The sequence below is a fragment of the Oreochromis niloticus genome, linkage group LG14 (assembly GCF_001858045.2).
Source record: "Oreochromis niloticus isolate F11D_XX linkage group LG14, O_niloticus_UMD_NMBU, whole genome shotgun sequence".
NCBI classification, from domain to species: domain Eukaryota; kingdom Metazoa; phylum Chordata; class Actinopteri; order Cichliformes; family Cichlidae; genus Oreochromis; species Oreochromis niloticus.
This window is the reverse complement of record NC_031979.2, coordinates 39,788,722-39,811,444: the sequence shown is the minus strand read 5'-3', so window position 1 is coordinate 39,811,444 and position 22,723 is coordinate 39,788,722. Positions and strand designations below refer to the sequence as shown.

At 47.6% G+C, this 22,723-nt stretch overlaps 2 protein-coding genes across 3 annotated transcripts; one reads left to right on the top strand and one right to left on the bottom strand.

Moving 5' to 3' along the window:
• Positions 1 to 1,079: 1,079 nt before the first annotated feature.
• masp1 (MBL associated serine protease 1) lies at positions 1,080 to 18,421 on the bottom strand. The gene is given in 14 exon segments (XM_005462739.4): positions 1,080 to 1,547; positions 1,549 to 1,829; positions 4,944 to 5,132; positions 5,243 to 5,490; positions 9,251 to 9,325; positions 9,583 to 9,708; positions 12,425 to 12,503; positions 12,773 to 12,891; positions 12,962 to 13,109; positions 13,177 to 13,373; positions 14,647 to 14,778; positions 15,058 to 15,235; positions 15,318 to 15,540; positions 18,283 to 18,421. Coding segments are annotated over 14 exon segments (2,184 nt in total). The 5' UTR covers positions 18,288 to 18,421; the 3' UTR covers positions 1,080 to 1,363.
• On the top strand, positions 18,344 to 22,391 carry clrn1 (clarin 1). Of its 2 annotated transcripts, none has more exons than XM_019347707.1 (3): positions 18,344 to 18,576; positions 20,303 to 20,482; positions 21,558 to 22,390. In XM_019347707.1, the coding sequence occupies exons 1-3, from the start codon at positions 18,378 to 18,380 to the stop codon at positions 21,821 to 21,823; spliced, it is 645 nt and encodes a 214-aa protein (XP_019203252.1). In that variant the 5' UTR covers positions 18,344 to 18,377; the 3' UTR covers positions 21,824 to 22,390. The 2 variants fall into 2 exon arrangements, with proteins under 2 accessions (XP_019203252.1, XP_003457855.2); XM_003457807.5 differs by having other exon boundaries at positions 18,434 to 19,056; positions 21,558 to 22,391.
• The last annotated feature ends 332 nt before the right edge of the window (positions 22,392 to 22,723 follow it).

Here is a 22,723-nt window from a genome sequence, read left to right as displayed (position 1 = left end):
GTTTGATCCAGCAGCAGCTGGTTCACTCATTCAGTCCAACTGGTTCCCAGCAAGTCTGTCCCACTGTGTGAAAAACCTTATGGGATTTACAGAGTTCTCAAAGACGAGTCAAACCACGTGGACAAAAAATACTTTGGGGTGGAGGTAGAGCTGGGCGATATAAGATTTTTTCATATCACGATATGTTTTTTTCATTTCAGGCGATAACGATATATATCACGATATAAGCCAAATAACTATATTTGTAAGATTTAAATGTGCCGTTGCTCACAAGTAAAATGTGAAATAATCAGCAGCTTGTTTTGATTTAAATATTTATTTCCCATAATAAGTTCAACAGGGTAGATGTACTTAAGGAACATGAGACTTCAGTTTCAGATAAATAAAGGCAAATATTGCAAACTACACAAAAGGCAGCCGCTAAAGCGTTTAAGTTTCAAAATAGAACAAACAAAACAGACTAAATTGTCAATTCCACTTAGAAACAAAATATTAATTCTAAAAATAAATCTTAGTTTGTTTTACAGAAGAACAGACAAAATTGACTAACTTTTGTCAATATCAAATAAACTGAGAACTAAAAGGAAATTCTCAATCTCTCCTTGTTGTATAGCTTAGCTTTTCAAACAGTTTTAACAGTGACTTTAGTCTGACAAAAGCCGAATGACGAATCACCGCTTTCAGTCAGAGATTGAGCATGCACCGCTTTATTGTATTTCCAGACTTCCTTTCGGCACAATTTACAGTGCGTGCTACTCTGTTTTTTGTCAGACCTGAAATAGCCGAAATACCTTCACACTACGGAACTTCTGTGGCCCTTCCGTTCGACAAGCTCTCCGGCATTGGAACCATCATCTGTTTTTTCTTCGGTAACCTTCGCTCACGCTCTCGGTTGATTTTTCTCTAGTCGGCAAACTCCTTTCCTTCATTACCCGGGCTGCACGGCTGCCAAAACAAATACACATGTGCGCCTTGGCACTTGTGCTGTACGTAACAAGTCACGTGACGTGACGCTGCGGCTGTGATTGGTTCGGCTCTGCGCTACTTAATTTGGATTGGCTGTTCTTTTTTTTCTTTTCTTTAAGAGGACAAGAGAGATGAGGCCTATCGCAATAGTTTAATTTTTCTATCGAGAAAAAGTTATTTCACAACACATATCGTTATCGTTCTATCGCCCAGCTCTAGGTGGAGGTGGACTGCAAAGCGGCTTGCAGGTTGGCAGGCTGAAGCATCTGTGCGGGAGGCGGAACTGAGCTGAAATGAGCATTTGATTCAGGAGGAAGGCGGGACTAAAGTTAAAGGGTACTTTTTTTAAAACTGGGACATTTGCTCCTACAGGTGGTTTGAAAAGCCTTAAACAGCATCACCACCAGGGGGCAGCGTGAAGGTGACTCTCTATCCACTCCACATATTTGGCTACTCGGGTGTAGACTCCATACACTCTCCGACTCCCGCACTCCTCCGGTCCGCCCCAGGATACCAACCCAAACACCGCCCACCTCCGGCTGACCTCGTCCTCCATCACAAACGCACCCCCGCTGTCCCCAGGCAGGTGTCCCGCCCCCCTCGAAGAAGCCGGCACAGAACATGTTGTCAGTGATGTTGTAGCTGATGGAGCGGGAGGCGTAGCTCGCCTCACACTCGGCCTGGGAGACCACCGGCAGCTTCACATACTGCAGGAGGTCAGAGGTCATCTCGAGGTCGGCGTCCAACACAGGGTCAAAGGTCAGAGTGGATGAGGGGGAGGAAGAAGTAGAGGCATTGGGGTTGGAGATTCCCCAACCAGCAACTACACCTAGAGAGTTGGGGAGAGGTGCCGGGGGGTCATCCTGGGGTAAAGAGAGAGGTCAGAGGTCAACCAGCAGATAGATCAGTAAAATATTTACATCGTTATTTTAGTCGATCTGATCTCACTGCCCTCAAACAGGTGATGACATCACCAGTAAAAAATAAAAACATAAAGAAACACGTGCTTCAAAAATACTGGAAATAAAGCAAATGTGTCTGAGACGAACGTTGCTGAACAGGAGCACGTTTCCACTGAGCTGCACCTCTGCTTCTAAAAACATCTGGAGGCCACCTGCTGCAGCTTTGGAGGATAATTATGTAGAAAAGCTTCTGCAGCACACCCACCCAAAGCATTCTTTCCCCTGCAGATTTATAGGTCGTCAAGCCTCGACCATGTCAGTGGACTTCACCGTGGTTTCAAAACAGTTTGAACTTGTACTATCATCACAGCGACCCTCACTGCAAGTTTTAGAACTGACATGATGGCGTCCATGAGGAGCCTCACATTCACCGTCTCACCGAAGACCTTTGCAGTCGTGTGAAAAAGGTTTTACATATCAGGACATAAAAATAATCTTTTCTCAGGTTCTAAAATTACTCAAATGAAAGCTGAGCCTGTGCCAAAATGCAGAGGTTAGCAGCTCATAGCTCCTCCTTCAGCCGTGATGTTTCTGTGTCTCATCAGTGTGGAGGCGTTTGGGCCCACTCTTCTTCACCGCTGCTTCGGCTCATTTAGGTTTGCAGCTTTAATTTATGCACAGCTGTTTGAGCTCTGGACTTTGGACCATTGCAGCAGCTCCACTCGTTTCTGTTTCAGCCATTCTACTGGAGATTTGCTGATGACCCAGTTTAGCTGTGGGACACACGGCCTCACGCTGACTCTAGCATATCTTGGTGACTGCATGGTGCCCACATCCTCAGGCTAGCCCAAGCCAGCCAGAAAATCTCTCAGCATTTCCTGGATCTGCTCCGGGGCTTCTTCCTGTTAGGAAATGCCCAAAACACCTCACCAGGAGCCGTCCCAATCAGGGACTTTCAGTGTCGAGGAGTAGCTCCTCCCCCCGTCTTTAAGGAGGGAACCAGCTGACCTTTGGAGGAAGCTCAGCATAGGTGAGGTTCGGCTTCACCTTCATGCACTGCTGCTAAGCACCATACATAAAACCTTAGGGTGCTTTGTTTCTACGGTGACTTTGCCAAGCACACTCTGGCAGACTCACGGACGAGGCCTTGACCAGGGGCCCGTTCTTCGTACCTCGCTTACTACATCCAAGATCAAATGACACATCCAAGATCAAATCATTGCGCTAACTTTGAGCTCGCTAATCCGGTTCTCCGAACACACCTGTTGTTGACGATTAGTATAGCTGGATGAAGTAATCTGAGATCACTGGGTGGCTTAAAAGGGGCTACGCATCGATAGTAGAAACATTGATCGGCAACTCTGTGATTGGTCGGCGAAGCTGTCGAAGGAGCGTGCTCAGTATTTTATGGCGGCAGAGCAAGAACTCTTGATTGAGGGATATCAGGAGTTTCAGAGTTTAATTAAAACGCAAGGGAACACTGCAAAGGCTGCAAAAGCAAGGAGAGAGGGCTGGCAGAAAGTTGCTGACAAATTAAACTCGTAAGTAATTTATTATATTATATTACATTATATCCTCTTTCACATTAGAGCCACAACAGGACCCACTAGAACATGGGAACAAGTAAAAGTGAAATATAAGAATATTCTACAGAATGGTAATATTTATCACTTATATTGCTTTTAGTCTCCTGAAAAGAGACCCTGAAATAATCTGTTTGTTTGTTTATAACAGCAACCAAGAAAAGGGCAGAGCAAAGACAGGTGGTGGTCCTGCACCCCCTCGTCACACCCCGGCAGAGGAGCTGGCCCTAGGGTTGAATGCCACCAGACCCATTGTTGAGGGCATCCCTGGGGGCAGCTCTTCCTTAGACCAGCAGCCGGGGTGCAGTAGCAGCACCTTCATAACTGGTGCTATTTGTACAATGTAAAATATTTGGTTGTTGCCTTAATTAAAATGCTTTTTGTACTGTGACATTTATTGACATTGTGGGGTTTTTTATGTAGTTTTACATAACACTCCATCACTTCTACCTGTTCCCATGCAAGGGGTGACTGAAGCATGCACAGTAAGTTGGGAGATATATATATATCTAGGGAGAGAGAGAGAGAGAGAGAGAGAGAGAGAGAGAGAGAGAGAGAAAGAAAGTAAATAATACCCTGACGGGAGAATCAATATCTCTCTATGAGCACACCGTCGCGCTGAGCTAAAGGATCCTGTCTATCCCGCAATATACGCTAAATTCTGTAAACTCTCCTTATCAATCTTGCACCTTCCTTGCTCGCGTACAAACGGACAGGACATGGCTGCGACAGACTTCCCAAATCCACCTTCGCTTTTATAGCCGTGGTCTCTCATCTTGATTGCACGTAGTAATTTACTATTACTACTCTAAAATATGAATTACATCTGAAATAATCAAATACATGTAATAGAATGATTAATAGTACATTTCCCTTTTTTTCGGAAATGACCTGTATGTATCTGTATGAAATCAATAAAAGAATCAAATGCTGCATTATCTTTAGTTACATTGATAATATTTATTTATGGTAAAACAGTGGCGAAATATCGCTGTTGCTTTCGTATAAATGAAGCGGACATACCTGAGTGGCCGCGATCTAATCCTGTTTACATAAAGTAAACCTGCTCCCGAGCAGGTTTACGCTTACGCATCTGTTGCTATGACAGCAAGTCCCGGATGAGCTTCGGAGAACCGAACGATCCAAGATCACGCGAAATCGTCAACATTCAAATCCGGCTAACTTACTTAGCGAGGTACGAAGAACAGGCCCCAGGTCTTCCTGCCTGAAGAGCTCAGGAAAGCTACTTCCACCCAATCACTGAGATCTCTTTTTCAGACTGAAGTCATTAAAGTCGTTCCAGTTTTTTATAAAGTAGACTTTGATTATTAGTTTTACATTTTCAGTCTCTTAGAAGGATTTTAATTCCTAAAAGTGTCCTTTATCCCTGAGCTGACAGACACACTCTCCCTGTGACCTCTGACCTTTGTGTTGGAAGATCACACCTAACTGAACACGGCTTTGTGCAGAGTCAGCTGGAACTGTGACCCACCTGTGTGTGAGGCGGTGGGAGACAGACCGGACGGATGAGCTGGTTAAACTCCACCCGCTCACTCAGCCTCAGCAGGGCGATGTCGTTGTTGTAGTTGTTGGGTTGGAAGTCCGGGTGGAGGAAGATCCGGTCCACGGAGCGGTTGGTGGCCCGACGTTTGTCTCTGGCGTCGTGGAGACCAAGGAAGACCTGAAGGACAGAATGAGCAGGTCACTTACTGCCGATAAGCATCCGTCCCACGGTTCGGCAGACCCGGAGACACGAAGCTGATCACAGGTGGAGGAGAGAAAGTGAGAAACCTTGACGTGGTCAGCGGCCACGGGGATGACGCTGGTGTCCCTCCTCAGGGCCCGCAGGACGTGGGCAGCTGTGAGGACCCAGGACTCCGACAGCAGGGCCCCGGAGCCGAACCAGCGGTCCTCTGGGACCCTGGACAGGTCCTCCACACTGAGCAGGACCTGCCAGGGGAAGAAGCCAGGCTCGGAGCTACGACCGCCCACAATCCGCTTCACCTGAGGGGGGAGAGGGCGGGATAGCTGGCCGCAGCCTGGACACGTGGAGACATCAGAAAGACAGGTGAACAGACAGGTTAACACGCAGACAGGTTGTACAAAAGGCCCTGTAGTTACGGTTTTATTCTGTTCAGTTGTTAGTTTCACCTGTAGTTTTTTAGAGTGGCCAGTAGAGGTCACCCCACCGCTTTGTATGAGAGAGACTGTGGGCAGGGAGCAACGTGGGCAAGGCACCTGAGCTTTTCTGCTCCAGATTACCAGCAGAGAATTGACCCTGGGCGTTTCTCAATATGCGTACTTGTGCGTACTTGCGTTCTCGTGTACTCGTGATACGTCATCAGTCGGAGACCAAGTACTGTTCCAATTCGAAGTACGCATCAAGCCGAGCACGCGAAAAAGTCCCGGATGTGTTCTCGCTCCGCCCGTTTTATCGAGCATGCACCGGTGTGGACTTGGTACAGCTAAATATCCCAGAATGCATTTCGTCCAAAACTCAACAGCGGACTCCCGGCACATCGTTTTCAACCCCCCCCCCCGCGGTCTTCTCACTACTCAGGTTAAAGCAGTGGTTTCCAAACTTTTTTTGCTGGGCCCCCCTTGTTTAACAAGAAAATGTTCGCGCCCCCCCACCCCGCGCGTGCACGCGCGCACGCACGCACACGCACAAACACATCCTTCAACCACACCACCCATATTTTGCTCCATTGCGGCTTATTTTACACCTCAAACATTTATTAAACAATTAAGCAAATACAAATAATCTGCAATAAATTACAGCTAGTAAGAAAATAAACTACCAACTCTTTTACGCTCCGTCCGCACCTACACGGGTATTTTTGAACGCGCAGCTGTTTCGGGCACATGTAAACGGCGTATCGAATCACCGAGAACGGAGATTTTTTAAAACTCCTTTTTTTTTGCGTTTACGTGTGGACAAGGAATACAGAGTTTGTCACGCAATGTCAAAGGTATGTGCCTTTTTCACGTCACGCTGTGCGTCACGTTATTGTTTACATGAGATGAATTGCAGATAGAGACAAAATACTGTTAATCTGACTCTGCAGGTTTTACAGGCTTACATATACAGGCCATTACTGTCCCTGCATTTAGAAAGGCAGAGGCATCACGGTGTAATTATTTTACATGTAGTTGTTTTTTTTCCTGTGTAATAATGTTCAACATTGCTATCAATACATTTTTCAAAAAAAACCCTCTACAAAATGGGTTCAAAAACATAAACAACTGTGGGATACTGTTTGTCCGTGATTTGAACAGCCCAGCGCTGCTCCCGATGCAGGGAAAACTAATTCTGCAGGGAGACCTACCTCAGCACTTGTGCAGGTGAAGCCAAAGGGAAGATATGCTTCACCATATTTTCTAGTCTTTGGCTTAGAATGAAGTTGGTTTGGAAACATATTCAGCGATGCTTCATCTCCTGCTTTGCGTTTGTGTGGGCGCCCCGTGCTAGCAGTGTCCAAGCGTTGTTTTTGTTTTTGTTTTTTTTCCCTTTTCATGCCGCGCCCCCCCTGCAATAGCTCTGCGCCCCTCTAGGGGGCGGGCCCCACACTTTGGGAACCACTGGGTTAAAGAAACCCCAGCAGCTGTCTATAGTATTGAGTGTCCACTAAAATAGAAATAAAAGCGTTCTAACATCTCACCTGCTTGTTTTTATTAAGGTATGTACACGTATGTACATGTACACTATTTTTATTAATAGAGGTTTCACTACTGAGGTTAAAAATGATATATAAGTCACTTAGATCACTTCTAAATGTTAATGTTTGGTTTATTTCAGTGTTTTATTTGTTCCTGAGTAAACCGGTTTGGCTGTGATTACAGTTAAGCTTCATAACATGTTACTCACAGTTAAATTAGGAGGAGACGGCAGTAAAAACTCCGGACCTGTGACATCATCACGTACACAGGTGTTCCAATTGTACATATCGCGAGTCCGTGCTCGCGTTCTCGGACGTACTCACCGAGAATGCGAGTACGTACTCGCGTACTTGAGAATTGAGAAACGGCCCCTGTGCACGAGAAAATGCTAACTTCCTGGTTTGAGACTGGATGTGGGGTTGTACATTTCCGGTAGCTTTACTTTGCGGTCAATCGCTACTGCGAAGATATACTCCAAAATCATGTCCAAAACTCGAAAACGGAAAGATCGTGTTAAGTTACAAAGAGGAGAAGGTGGGAACACTCATCACTGTTGTGTCATAAAAAATCTAATGATCAATTTTGACGTTTAAAGAGTTTAGATCGATCAGTTGTTTACATCACTCAACACAAGCAGAACTGCATTACTGCATGCAGAAGACATTTAAACAGGCAAATGTTCAGCATTCAAACTACAGGTGAACAATAGTCAAACCAGATGTTTCCCCATTATGTCGATATCAGCTAGTCAAGTACACACCTACACAGCATGTTAACAAACCATGAAAAAAAGCCACACAAAAAAATGATCGATTGCTGGTGAGGGTTTCTCTACATTAGTATTTATGAAGGGTGTGTTGTGACTTACCTTCAGAATTACAGTGGTCCCTCGCTATAACGCAGTTCACCTTTCACCTCGCTGTTTCGCAGATTTTTAGTGCAAGTTTGCATGCTTTTTTTTTTTTTACATCACATCCTGCCTCCTGATCGCTGCAGACGATCTCCTCCGTGACGTCTCTCCTGTACAGTACAGAATCGCTGCATCGATCGCTAGCAGTGTGACTCTGAAGTGCAGTACTGTATGTCCACGATGTCCACGCTTCAAAAAATAAAACTGGCTACTTGACTTCACCCATCGCTGGTTATTTTTAGAACATAACACCCGCCATAAACGAGGGACAGCTGAGAAATATAACATTTGAATCCCTTTTCTCTTTTGCTCTGAGGTGCGGGGGAAAAATATCGACAAGTCGATGAACATCATTTACAGGTATATTGGGTAAATGCCCAAAACATCTATAGAAATGTAAATCGCCGCTTGATTCATTCATTTGCTTAACTTGTTTTGGACCGTAAACAAGGCGCGAATAGGACACCGGAAACAAAGCTCCCCACAGGCGTTTCCACACCGGAAGTAGCATATGCTAACGTGCACATAGTCAATTGGTCATTCCTTGAGAAGTGTGCATTAATGAGCAACGTAAGTTTGTGATGTGTGAGTATGTGATGATAAGATGTGTTTAGGACTGTACCTGAGGTTAGGTGGGAAATGACTATGTTTCTGTCTGTGCCGCTAACGGGTGCTAAGCTAAGCTAAGCTAACTCTCCTGCCGTGTGGTTGGGTATAATTGTGTACTGGGTTAGCTCTCTCAGTGGGTCTATGCGTGAGTCGTGGGTAATATATGGCCTATGGTATTAAAGGGGATGTTAGTTATTTCCCACCTGTGTTTATGTTGATGTACTCTGGAGTTATTGATGTGAACACTTTAGTAATGTAGTATTTTCTTCCTGTTCCTTTCAGAGACCACACACACACACACACACACACACACACCTGTATGCAATACCTGCTCCTCTGACAATCCCTGTTACCTTCAACTGTGTGAAGTCAATACAAGAGTCTGCACTATCCTCGGTGTCTTCATTGTCTCCCTTCTGAACATTCATCCGGGCCTTGAGCAGTGTTCTGGCCGACACTCCGGGGAGTGGTAGCTGCAAACCTGAACTAGCACCTTACAGTCCTCCCAGTCCAAGCTATCTACCCAACACAGGTTATCAGACAGACATGTTAACAGGCAGACATGTTATCAGACAGACTGGTGGACAGACAGACGGGTGGACAGACAGACGGGCAGTTACCTGGCAGACAGGTGGGTAGTGTGCTTCTTCCTTCTGAATCGACCCAGTCTCCACTCAGACCACACCTGTATGAAGCTACAAACAGTAACCGGAGTGTGAGGAGGCCTCTGGATATCATTAGCAGGTCCATTTGTTATCAGCATGTTTAAAAACAGATGAGGAGCAAATTGCCCAAAGATGAGAACAAAATAATAGAAGTCAATAAAAACATTTCCCGACTACAACCACACGCAGAGCTCGAGGAACAAGGTTCAGCCAATAATCAATAATCAGTGGATGAGCTGTCACTGCACAGTAACCACTGAAGGAAACCAAACAGGAAGACCTCTTACTGTTCAGCTGGACGCCGCCCTCCCTGCACACGTACTGAACGGTCGCCCCAAACAGTGTGCTGTTGTCATGGTTACCAAACACCACATCAGCCATGTCGACCATCTTTGGACTCCCACAATCCACCACTGTGACAGATGGGACAAAAACACCAATCAGCTTTGAGTTTGAGCAGAAAGGAGGAAGAATGAGCCAGAACCAAACGACAGCCGACCGACCGCGACGACGAATCAGAACTGACGTGTTCCAAGTGTGACCAAGAGTGTGACGTGATTTTAATCTGAAACTTGTCTCAGCGTAACGTGAGACCCGACAGGCTGAAGAGTCAGCGTGTCCTGAAGGGGGCGTCACAGGAACACGGATCGGGACAAAGAGTGCGAACACGTGTGACAGAAACGCTCAGAAACACGTGACATCAGCGCCGCGATCGCTGAATGTGAGTCACAGACACAGGACAGAAGCTTCTGGTTTTACGTTTTATTGGAAAATACAGACACATCAACACTGTTCGCTCCTGCAGTATCTTCATCAGCCAATGAGACTGGCTCGCTCACTAAGCTAGGATGTGATTGGTCCGGATGCTGGACAGAGAGCTTGGCTTCCTCCTGGAGTCTGCAGAGAAACAAGAGCGAGAGGAAGGTGTGTGAGCAGACCTGAACCGTCTCTCAGAACGCACCTTTTACCTGCATAGCCAGTCACATGTCAGTCATAACTCACCTGTTTGCATTATTAGGGGCGTGGCCTCTGTGACTGACATGTGGATGGTGACACAGGTGGCTGTAGCTACTAGCTTCACCTGAGCTGGACCCATGGGGTGTGTTTGTGCTGTTGGAGCCTTGTAATGACATCATGTGACCAATAACATGGGTGCTGTGATGTCACTACTGTACTAACAGAGCGTCAGAGAAGGCGGAGCTTCAGGTTTACTGAGAGAAAGCCCAATTAGCACTAATGTGTGTCTGAGTGATGCTTCTGCAGAGTCTGCAGAGAGCCAGCAGGTGGTGTGTGTGCTCCAGAAAACAGGTCGCAGCAGCAGTAACCCAGACCAGGGGCGGATCTAGAAGGGTGGCATGGGGTGGCAAGTGCCACCCTAAAATGATCCCTTGCCACCCCAAGTGCCACCCCAGTTTTGCATATGACAGTGTTGTTTATTAAAATAAGATAGCATTAACAGTTTGAGCGTAGTTACAGTCAACAGTGAATATAAATGCTAAAACTGAATATATTGCATAGTGTTCCCCCCTCCACCATTAACAAATGGTTCAGCCCAAAGCAGGACCGGCTTTTTTCTTGTTTTCAGTAGCAAGCGATGCTTATGATTGTGCCAGAGCACATTTTGAACAACACCATGGGAATTTCGGATTTTACACAGATGGTTGGATGTTACACTCTGGAAATGGAAGCAAGGTGAGTGTTATTAACCCTCTGTGGTCCACGGACACGCTGCACCTCCAAATCACATGTCTATTTTAAGCTGACACAGCAACAAGCTGCAGCCACGCTGAGTCTCTATTTCAGCCCATATTGAAAGTTCGGACTTCAAAGTTTTTAAATTTTAATTTCAGGCTAGTAAATCCAGAGTTATGATAATATATATAAGCCACGCTTTTTACTAAATACTGTCGTCACGTTTGTGTGTGTGTGTGTTTTAAGCGTTTTCTAAGGACAGCGCGAAAAAAAGCCACCTCTTTCCTATCGGTGGAAAAATGCACCATGTCGACCAATTAAAAAAAAAGTCAACACATAAGATTTGGTTGTTTAGGAAGAGGGAAAAGTTTTGGGAGTGACGGTAACGGCAGCAAGACAGAGCGAGCGAGCGAGCGAGTGAGAGAGAGAGAGAGCGAGCCAGTTTTTAGATGTGGGAGATTTGTGACGTTTAGTGTGGAGTGTATAGTTAGTGTGTTGTGTTGTCTTGTGTAGTTGTTCTGTTGTGTAGTCGTTTTGTTTTGTGTGTCAGTGAGGGCACTAATGAATGTCACTAAGGCACATTTGCAACGTAAACACTGTCACTAAGTAGAAAACCAGCGGAGTGATACACCTGCTGTTGTCAGGCCTGCAGGTTTGTCCCTGTGCTGTTCTCATCTGTCTTTTGGTGGACAAACTTTTTTTTACTGGCACACATCATTTGTGAGGCATCTCATTGCAACACCTGATTGTTCTCTCATTTTAGTTTTAGTAATATTTTTAAATGGTTGTGCAAAATTTAAAAACTCAGCAGGTGTATTGGCTGCATTTTTAGATAAATAGTTGTATATGTTTACAAAATGTACATTTTATATTTGCATTTCAAGTTATATAAATTCAGACCTCAGAGATCCAACAAATCATGAAAAATTAGGTTTAAATTTTTGTTCATGACAGTGCAGATTTCTGACATTTTGTGTAATTTAAGCTGTAACAATGTGATTGTTTTCTAACAAAAAACAGTGAAACTTAAGTTAGACGTGTGTTTGTAAATGAACCGCCCCATGTTGTGTAGCTTTCTGGATTTTATACTTATTGGGCTCCATATTTATTTATTATACAGGCTATACAGTACATAAGATCAAAACTCACATGTTTTATGTAACTAAAGTGTATAATTATGTGGGCTACAGACAATAATTAAGTTAGAGACTATATTTATATGAAAAACTTACTGCATTTGAATCATTTTAACCATATGTAACCACCTGCATATGTGTTTGGAAAAAAATGCTTTGATTTTGCCACCCCATTTGATTTCTTTGCCACCCTCATGCCACCCTAAGAAAATTTTTCTAGATCCGCCCCTGACCCAGACTCAAACACGGGAGACACTGAAACACAAACACTCTGGAGAGGTCAAAGGTCGAGCAGTCTTACTATGGCACGGAGGAGGACGGTCGCTCCACGATCCGTCGGCCCGGCAGTCAATCTGATAGTGATCCAGGTGACCTCCGTCCTGAGCAGAGACAGCGCAGCCAGGTTAGCAACACGCAGTGTCACTGCAGACCATGTGACCCTCACAGCTGATCTACACCTGTGGGGCTTAGCTCGGACGCATGCCGCCTTCGCACTCTGCGTGGGGGACCTGTCCGTCTGACAGTTCGATCTGTCAAACGGATGCCAGCACGCCGGCCCGTCCCTTCATGTGCGCAGCGCCGCTGTTTTTGAAACAAACTAAACATTGTTCGACTCGACTAAGCTCAGCTGATGTGACACGCCCCCTACCTTCAGCAGGTGGTATCCAGGCTCACAGGTAAACAGGATGTGGTCTTTAAAGAAGTATTCTGATTGGAAAGGGTTCATCAGGGTGTTGGGCGGAGTCTCAGGCACGGGACATTGACTTCCTGTCAGGACACAATAAAAGCTTTAACTCCCAGCTGTGTGTCTGTTTCCAGCACCTGGATATGGACTCACCTGTAGCCGTGTAGCTGAGCCTCCAGCCGAGGTTTTCTCCGGAGTTATCGCTGCGGAACACGACGGAGGCCACGTTGCTGTCAGTCTGAATGACTCCTGGAGATCGATCGCCGCAGAACGGACCGAACTCAGCACTTCCTGCTTTAATCTGACAGGAAAACAGCTGATTAACAGCTCCAACACATCACCCGAGTGTGTGTGTGTGTTTTCTTCACCTTAATGTAGTCGTAGGGACAGCTGACGTCAGGGTGATCCTCCACATCAAAGCGTGAGTCAAACTGGAGGTGGAGCCTGAAGCCGTCCTCCACCTCGATGCGGTACGAGCACTCGCAGCTCTTTGGGTACGGAGCAGGGAAGTCAATGCTGCTCAGAACTCCGGAGCGTTCCCTGAACACATCGCTGCTGCACTCTACTGAAAGAATAGAATTAGAATTCAACTTTATTGTCATTGCACATGTCACAAGTACAAGGCAACAGAAATGCAGTTTGCATCCATCCAGAAAGTGCTTTGGCAATAATATAGACATAATTATAATTAAATAGACATACAGAATATGGATCTATTATAGGTATGTTACAATGTACACGATATGAAGGAATGTTATGAATATGCTATAAGTATGTAGCGGCTGTAGTGAGTGTATAAGCTATGAACAGGATATAAATATGGTTAAAAATATGAAAACTATACAGATTGTAGACAAACAAACAGTGGCAGAACTATAATTATTGTATTGTACAGAATTATTGTCTGTACAGCATTTAGAGTAGTGCAGTTTAGCACACACAAATACACACACACACACACACACACACACACACACACACACACACAGAGAAAAGCAGCATCACAGTCAAACACTGAGTTTGTATATTTGTTCTCTGAGGATCTCCAGGCTTCCTGAAGGACACTCAGAGCTCTTCTTTGGCTGTTTCTCTGTCAGGATAATCCCACACCGAGGTCCGGCTCTCATAGACTTCCCCTGTGTGTTTCTATCCAGCTGTGCTTTAATGCACAGCTGTGTGTTTGGATTGTTGTCATGCTGATAGTCATGTTTCCAGATGTTCCTGCAAGATCACGGTGGATTAAATATTCATTTCTATATCTGTATTTTGTATCATATTTGTTGCATCCATGTTTGTGGATTTTTTTGTGTTTAAGGAGGAAAAAATCAAAACACAAAAATATGAGACATTAAAGGGGCGTGGCTAACCGGAAGCAAAATATAGAGAAAAGAGGTGAGACTCAAGACTTTTGCACACTCAGTGTGTTGTGTTATAATGGTTCTGTAATCAGTAAGAGGTCACTGAGAGGTCGTCGCTCTCTAGCAAACCCTCAGACGTGAACATCACAGGCAGAACTCGGACAGAGCGCGCCTCCCCCACACAGAAACATGCAAATATTTACCACCAATCAGGCGCCGCTATCAGTCACAGCGAGGTCACAGTCCACAGCGCCGATCTGTCAGGACATGTGAGGACCCACACGTTCCTCCCCCACCCCCACCCGTGGTTCATGTGGGGTTCATATTGATTAACATGGTTTTGGAAAGCAGAGCCACCCCCCCACCCCCAACACACACACACGCACCAAAAATTAGCACGCTACTATACTTGTGGACGAACGCGAGCGATCAGCTGTGGGTGCTGTGGGTTATGGCACCTGAGGCGATGTCTGCGCTCACCTCTGCAGGTGTGGTTGTTGGAGTGCAGCAGGTAACCATAGCGACAGGAGCAGTAGTATCCTCCGATGTAGTTGTGGCAGAAATGATCGCAGAGCACGTCCCTGTCGCTTTGCTCGCTGCACTCGTCTATGTCTACAGGGGCGGGACCAGAGGAGACAGGAAACAAGCATCAGATGAGAAACTGAAACAAACTGCGCCTTTTTGTCAGGTGACCTCTTAAACTGATTTGCACTGAAACAGGAAGTCCGCAGACTCGCTCGCCGCTCGTCAGAGTTCTGCTCGGTCCCACCTTCAGACTGGCGCCGAACAGAACTCCTATGAACACCCGAACGGCCAAACTCCGGCTCCAGAGGAGACGTCATGGCGAGAGACCGAACCCGTCCGCTCGGGCGGGCTGGGTCTGGTTCTTACCCACAGCGTTGTAGTGAGCCACGAACCCGGAGAACCGCTCCTCGTCAGAGAAGTCGGAGGAGAAGAGGAGGCTGAGGGAGTTTCTGGGGGAGGTGAGGGCCTGCTGAGCCGGCACCACCTCCGTGTCCGTCTGCTCCTTCCCACAGAACAGCGCCAGCACCTCTCCCTCAGCCTCCACCTGCAGACAGAGAACCATAATGTGACATCACTGTGGCGCGTGCAAACACACACACACCAAAAACTGGCATGTGGTGTCTCACCTTGACGTAGTCATACTCGCACAGGTAAGACGGCTCCAGGTCGAAGTGGCTGAAGTAGAGCTTGATCCGGAAGCCGTCTGGAACGCTGATGTTCCAGCGCAGCTGCGTCTCCCGGGGATACGGCTCCGGGAAGTTTGGTGAGCGCAGGCTGCCGTACATCCCCGACAGCGACAGCTGCTGAGCACCGAGTCCGAGCGAGAAGATCAGCGAGATGAGGACGAGTCTGAGAGGAAGCAAAGCGACACTCGTCAGGACGTCACAGAGGTCCGGCCCCATCCTCATCAGAGGCCTCAGACCAAACCAGCCCGCCGCTCCACACCTCCACCTGCACGGCACCAGCTCTTCCTGCCAAAGTTAAGTCACCTTCACACACCCCAGTCACATGACCAGGCCCACACGCATCCTTCAGTAAACGTGCTAATACACGCACACCAGCCTGTTCCTACTGCACATGCTCAGTGAGAGCCTGCTCCCACCCAGCACTGTCAGTAACCCCCCCCCCCAACACTTTATTTGGTACAGCTGGTTAGTACCTGATTGGACGTCAGTCAGGTTCCAGAAAAGTTGCTTCCTATCAGGAGCCTGTCCGCTCTCCTGACCTCTGACCTCAGCGAGGCATCTGCTGCTCGCTGGATGTTGGAATGCGAAACGCCCGGCAGATCAGAGTTTGTAGTTTCAGATTTTATAACCACTTTGCTTCAGCTGTTCCTCAGTTTCAGTTAGGGCTGCCACAAACGATTATTTTGATAGTCGACTAGTCACCGATTATTTTTGCGATTAGTCGACTAATCAGATCATGCATCCATTGGAAGTACAATGTACAGCTTGCAGCACGGTGGCACGGTGGTTAGCACTGTTGCCGCACAGCAAGAAGGTCCTGAGTTCAATTCCAACATCAGGCCGGGGTCTTTCTGTGTGGAGTTTGCATGTTCTCCCCGTGTTTGCGTGGGTTCTCTCCGGGTACTCCGGCTTCCTCCCACCGTCCAAAGACATGCAACTTGTGGGGATAGGTTAATTGGATAAACCAAATTGCCACTAGGTGTGAATGTGCGAGCGAATGTGAGTGTGAATGGTTGTCTGTCCTTGTGTGTTGGCCCTGCGACAGACTGGCGACCTGTCCAGGGTGTACCCTGCCTTTCGCCCCATGACAGCTGGGATAGGCTCCAGCGCCCCCCGCGACCCTGAAAAGGAGAAGCGGAAGCGAATGGATGGATGGATGTACAGCTTGCACCAGCATGCGTCTGCTCTTATATAACTATCATAGCTTACAGCGTGTTTAAGGTATGTGCTAACTAAAAACAAAGACAAGATGATAGTTTATTAAACTTTTAATGAAATTTGCAGATTGTTTCGGTGGACTTTAATAAACTCAGCCGTCTGCTCCTTGCTATCTAAAATATAACAGGACACTGGTGTAAACTCTCGACCATCTCACACTTCTGTTTAATCAGTTTTTTGTTTGACGTTTATTCAGCTGTGTGAAAACCACCCGGGGGATTAATAAAGTTTTATTTTATCTAATCTAATCTAATAACTTTAATCTCAGGCAAACCGATTTACTTACGAACAAATAAAACACTGAAAAAAGCCAAACAATATCATTTTTAAGTTATCTAAGTGACTTATATGTGTTTAACCTGAGTAGCGAAAGACGGCGGTGGGTTTGAAAACGATTTGCCGGGAGTCCGGTGTTCTCACCGGCTCTAGTGAGCCTAGAACCCCAGCTAGCTATCGAGCTGGTGGGTAACAGACGTCTCCGAAAACGTCGGAGCGCTTTTGCAAATATGTGATGTCTTGATAAACTGAGCAGATATTTGAGGTTTACACAGCTACATTCTCGCCTGAAAATATGTTAAATGTTTATTTTGTGACCCAGAAAGAATAATAAGAGTAATATTAAAACTAACTAGCTGCCGCCATTGTTGGAAACTGAGCAGGGCCGCGCTATGAATTCTGGGACACAGTTTCTTCTTCTTCGGGGTTTAATGGCAGCTGGAATCCTTGTACATGCAGTGCTGCCATCTTCTGTTTCAGTCCGTCATTACACTCTTAAATCCTACTACTTATTCCTTATTTTGGGATCTTACAAAGCTTCAAACGACGCGTCGACGATTGTAATAGTCGACGTAATCGTGACTAGTCGACTAATCGTGGAAGCCCTAGTTTCAGTGACACGTGCAGCCTCTACAGTAAACTCACACCCTAACCCAGGGGTCTCAAACCGTGGCCCGGGGACCACTCGCTGCCCGTACCTTGATGTGCAGAAACATAATGCACTTTGACCCCTGAAGTGACTTTTTGTTAAAATAAGTTCTTGCAAAATCCAAAAATGACTGAATCTGAATCCAACATGAGCAGAGAGCACAAACATGCTGAGGCTGTGTGAGTGCAGTGACAGACTCACAAACTCATGCGCACACTTATGTCTGCAGTTTGTTACATACAAACACAATAACAGCAGCAGTGCTGCGTGTGTGTGCACAGACCCATGTGTTTATTTGGTCGCTCAATAAAAGGATTCAGTTAGTGAAGAGCAGAGATGGGCAGTAACGTAATCCAATTACTTTTTTCAAGTAACTTGACCAACACTGGTTAAGAGTGAGGAAAAACAGTCTTGTTACACAATATTTGAAATTTTAAAAACAAACACGACATTTTAGGAAATATTTGTTTGTTTGTTTGTTTTGTACTACTTGAGCGATAAAATGTCCTCCAATCAGATGACAGAGCCAGCAGTGGCCCGCAGCTCATTTCAGTCTGAGACCCAAGCGCACAAACCTTCATCCTCCCTCTTCATCACCTCCACCTGCGTGAGCGCTTAGCTGCGGGACCACGCCCCCGCGGCGCGTTTAAAGACAGCGGCTCCACCGGATCACCTGGAGTTCTGCTGCACCGAGTCTGAGTATCGATCCTGATCAGCACCGACTACGAGAACCTGCAATCACGTGACCCCGAAACTCCTTACCTCATGTTGGTGGTGGCAGCTACTGTCTGCTCCTCCGGCGGCTCCTCCGCTCCTCTGTGCTCCTCCGGACACCGACCCCCGGGCTTCACCCTGAGATGCTGACGTCATCACGTGCCATGCCGAAGCAGCCTGGAGGAACAGCAGCGCCCCCTGGGGCTCAAAGTGACTCTTTTCATATTGAAGTCCGTTTGTCTGTGTTTACCTGTTTTCCGTCACAGTTAATCAACTTCCTGTTTCCTGACTGCAGCAGCTGCCAGAGTCCAGTCAGAAAAGACCCGATTTCAGCAGTAAAAGGTGTGAAGGAAAGATGAGTTGGCTGCGCGCGCGCGCGCATCACAGTCTCGTGCTTCGTCTTTAATGAGAACTCGAACCTCCTGGCTGTAAACCGAGCCCTTGTTGCCATGGCGACCCAGCTGGTCAGGTGTGCGCTGGCACCTGACGTTTCCCGCGGTCCCCCCTCCTCCGGGAGGTGGAGGTGGGGGCGTTGTGGTGGCCTCCTCCCCGGCTCCTCCTCCTCCATCATGCCGGGCAGACAGAAGCAGCTCCTCTTCTCCGTGTGCGGGCTCCTCGGCCTTTCCTGTGCGCTCACGGCCGCGGTGGCCACCGGCCTGCCGCTCTGGCTCCGCGGGGCCGTGCTGTGCCGCACCGGGGCCGAGCTCGTCAACGCCACCGGGGCCGAGCTGGACAAGTTCGTGGGGGAACTGAGCTACGGGCTGTTCCACGGACAGCGCGTGAAGCAGTGCGGGCTGGGGGGCCGCGCGGCGCGCTTCTCCTGTGAGTGATCGCCGATGATGCACGCGCACGATCAGTAATTCACGCACGAGCTGCTGCGACTCTGCTCACGGATTTATCAACAAGGCTGCATTAATAATAAGAGGTTTATCAATAACTCTGTTCATTGATCTGCAGTATCTGATGTCATGCAGATTATTATTGTGACAGAAAACGTGTGAAAATATTTCAGCTGAAAAAAACTTAAAACTATAAAAATAAAAACAGTGATTCAATTGGGGCAACAAACTGAAAAAAATTCAAGCTGGACGTGTAAACAAAGTCAAACAGACGAGATTTCATAATAACCAGAACTCGAAGTCCATGAACTGAAAACCCAGGACCAGGACCGAGACCAGGATCAGGATCAGCATGTCTGATTTGGGGGTTTGGAGCCGGAGCTCTGTTGTCACTGGGGTGACAGAAAAATGATTTCTAAACCCTGATCTGAGACAAACGCTGAACGTCACAGTCAGGCAGGCTGAGCTCGTCTCATTGGCTACACACGGCCAGCAGCAGCAGGCATCCTTCATAAATAAGGTTAATCAAAGGTTAAATGAATACAGCTGCAGATGTGAAACCATCGTCAGATAATCTTTTACAAACTGGTGAATAAACATTCGTTCATCAAAGTCACATGACTCTGTCAGCGCTGGGACAGGAAGCAGCTCCCTCTGAGGTCCCGGGGAGCGGCCGCGCGGCACTAACGAGGTTTCCGCCTGACTGCGTGGGATCTCCGAGCAGAGACAAAGCTGCTCTGTTCCTGCAGGACCTGCGTCTCTGCTTCAGTGCAAAGCTTTTTGTTTCACGTCAGCGTCTCTGTGGGACGTTTGTTAGCCTTCCTGGGTGTTACTGTTACAGCTGAACTTAGTGGGCAGGTGGAACACGCTCCGGGTTCCAGCAGCTCGTGCTCTCTGAGCGCGCTCTTGGTGTTCTCTGGTTTTAAATCTACTCTCTTATTAAATATCTGACAATGTTCACTTCTTGTGTCTTTTTCACACACTTCCTGTCTCTGTGAGTTTACAGATGATTTTCTGTCACGATGGCGCTCTGTTGATTCTGTTTTTCATGCTTCTGTCTCTGCACTTCCTGTGTTGGTCTTGTCTGTTTTGTGTCAGCGTGTCTTCGTCCTGCTGTTTGACCCTCTAACAGGAAGTGCTGGCTGTGCATCCTGAGACTCGGTGACCTCTGTGGTCGCTGCAGACCGGACACGCCTCTCACTGCAGGTCTGTCTCTTGCTGTCTTCCAGTCTTTCCCGACCTCCTGAGCGCCATCCCCACAGGCCTCCACGTCACCGTCATCTTCTTCTGTGGTGTTGTGACGCTCTTCTCCTCCGTGGCCACCGGCTTCTTCTTCTTCAATGCCTTCGGCAGACCCTACAAGACGCTGCAAGGCCCTGTGGGACTTTACCTGTGGACCTTCATCACCTGTGAGAACTACACCCTCACAGCAGAGCACAGCTTCACCTGCCAGTCAATGCTTTTGTTTGTACTGTAACGTTTTTCAAAGATAACAGCTTCCGTCTTTACGGTCGCCCTCAGCACAGCCAAATACGTCGTCATTTCAAGAAGGGCTGATAAGATAAGAACAGCTGTTTGCTAAAATACGACCAAAAGCGAGACCGTTAGAGATGGGGGGAGCAGAGGAAGGACAGTGTCACTGAAATGCATGCTGGGACAGGTGGCGGGCTCCCTGTGAGCCTGTAACAAGGTATAAAATATGGATGGCCGGGTCTGAAATGAGTTCAGAGAGGATCACAGACAAACAGCCTGATAACAGAGCCCGAGGCAGGAGAGGGATAAAGCAGGCGGGGGGCAGCCTGGGCGATCATTAAGACCCAACGATCCTCCGCTCATTTCCTCCTTCGCCGGGTTCATTTCACTTAATCTGCCCATCCACTGTGTCCCTGCAACCGCAGACCCCAATTAGTGCCGGGCAGCGTCCCCACAAATACTCCAGTTTCACTCACAAAGAAGGCCCCCAGAAGCCTAGCAGGCAGCCACAGCGCCTGTCAGAGGCCCCGCCCCTAACGATGCAAACTTGAACCTTAACACAGTTTATACAGGTGTGCTGTAGAAACAGGTGTTACGAGGGCTAAATATCCACAGACACCAAACAGCTTGTGCATCAGGCTGAAGCATCTTAACACAGTGGTCTGTGTGGACTGACTCAATGCTGCCCCTGCTGGACGGGGGAGGAACTACAGTGTTGGAGCCTCTGTGCTCCTCACAGTTGGATGGTTGGTTCAAGCCCTGGAGTGGGGAACCAGTGATGCACAGACTGGAGAGGACTGTGAGTCATGTGACCTCAGCTCAGCTGAGCCATGTTACCATGAGCTCCATTAATGCTTTTATTTTCACCCTCTGAGCTCCTCTGATGACATCATCACTCCTTCTGTTGTGGCGTCTGGTTTGTCTCCTCCGGCCTTCTCAGAGGTGGAGGAGGTGTCTAAGGGTGATGGGGTCAGAGGTCAGCCTGACGGTTCCTGTCTGTGTTTCCTGCAGGTGTCAGCAGCTGCCTCGTCATGATCCTGTTTGTGTCGGAGGTAAAGCTCAGTCGTCTGTCCGAGCGGATCGCCAACTTCAACGAGGGGAATTTCATCTTCCAGACGTACACCGAGCGCTACGACCGATGCTTCTGGCTCTTCTTCCTCATCTTCCTCCTTCAGGGACTGAACGCCCTGCTGGTCCGACTGGCGGGAATCCAGTTTCCCTTCCAGCAAAACAAAGAGGTGGAGCTGAGCGGCGGGGCGGCCGACCTCATGTACTGAGAGGAGAAGAGCTCAGCCTGCAGCCGGAAAACGGCCTGAACGCCTTCATCAGCCGCCGCTTCCTGTCGCTGCAGCTCTGTTGGATGGCTTTCCTTCACAGTCTGTTCCACGCTGAAGAAGGTGAACCCTCGCTCTTCACCAGCGTGGTGAGGGCATTTCCCTCGGTAACAGCGGTGATCGTGACTCTGACGCTGAAACCACGAACAGTTCGTAGACTTGAAATGTTGCTCTGTGTTAGATGATGACGCTGTCGAGCTCCTCTGTGTCTTCATTTCTTTGCAGATCAGTGATGTTTAGGCCCTCGCTGGCTCACTCGTCCTTTAGCTTCTTGTGTTTCACCGATCACGATGACGATGCATCCAGCGGCGAGCCCGTCCTGATCCGAGTTCTTTGGTTCTGAGGACAGGCGACGCCTCGGCTCTGCCGTGTCGTTGTGTGGAAAAGCAAACGTGATCGTTGAACACAGAGGAAGGTTTTGGACAGTGAACCATTTACAAAATGTGTTTCTGTGGAAACCATCACAAGCTAAATCTACCTGTAAGGAAAATAAAACTGTATCTGAGCATCTGTTTCTGGGTTTGTGACTGGCTGGTTTGGTGGCTTCACATCTGGATTTCTCCTATTCAGAGCTCTTGCAGCTGCTCTCTGACTGATCTCTGACCAGCTGCATAGACACCCGCAGCTCCGTCGCTCCTCCAGACTCGTTTCACATCGCTCTGAGATCTTTCTGAGGACTTTACATGACGAGGTCAGAGGTCACCAGCAGAGAGCAGAGCCTGGAGGTCAGAGGTCACACTCCCTGTGGAGCTCCTCACCATTGATTGGTTTGATGAGGAGTCAAACGTAGGACTTCATTTCTTTACGATATAAAAGACCAGAGTTTTTTTTTTTTTTCTGTGA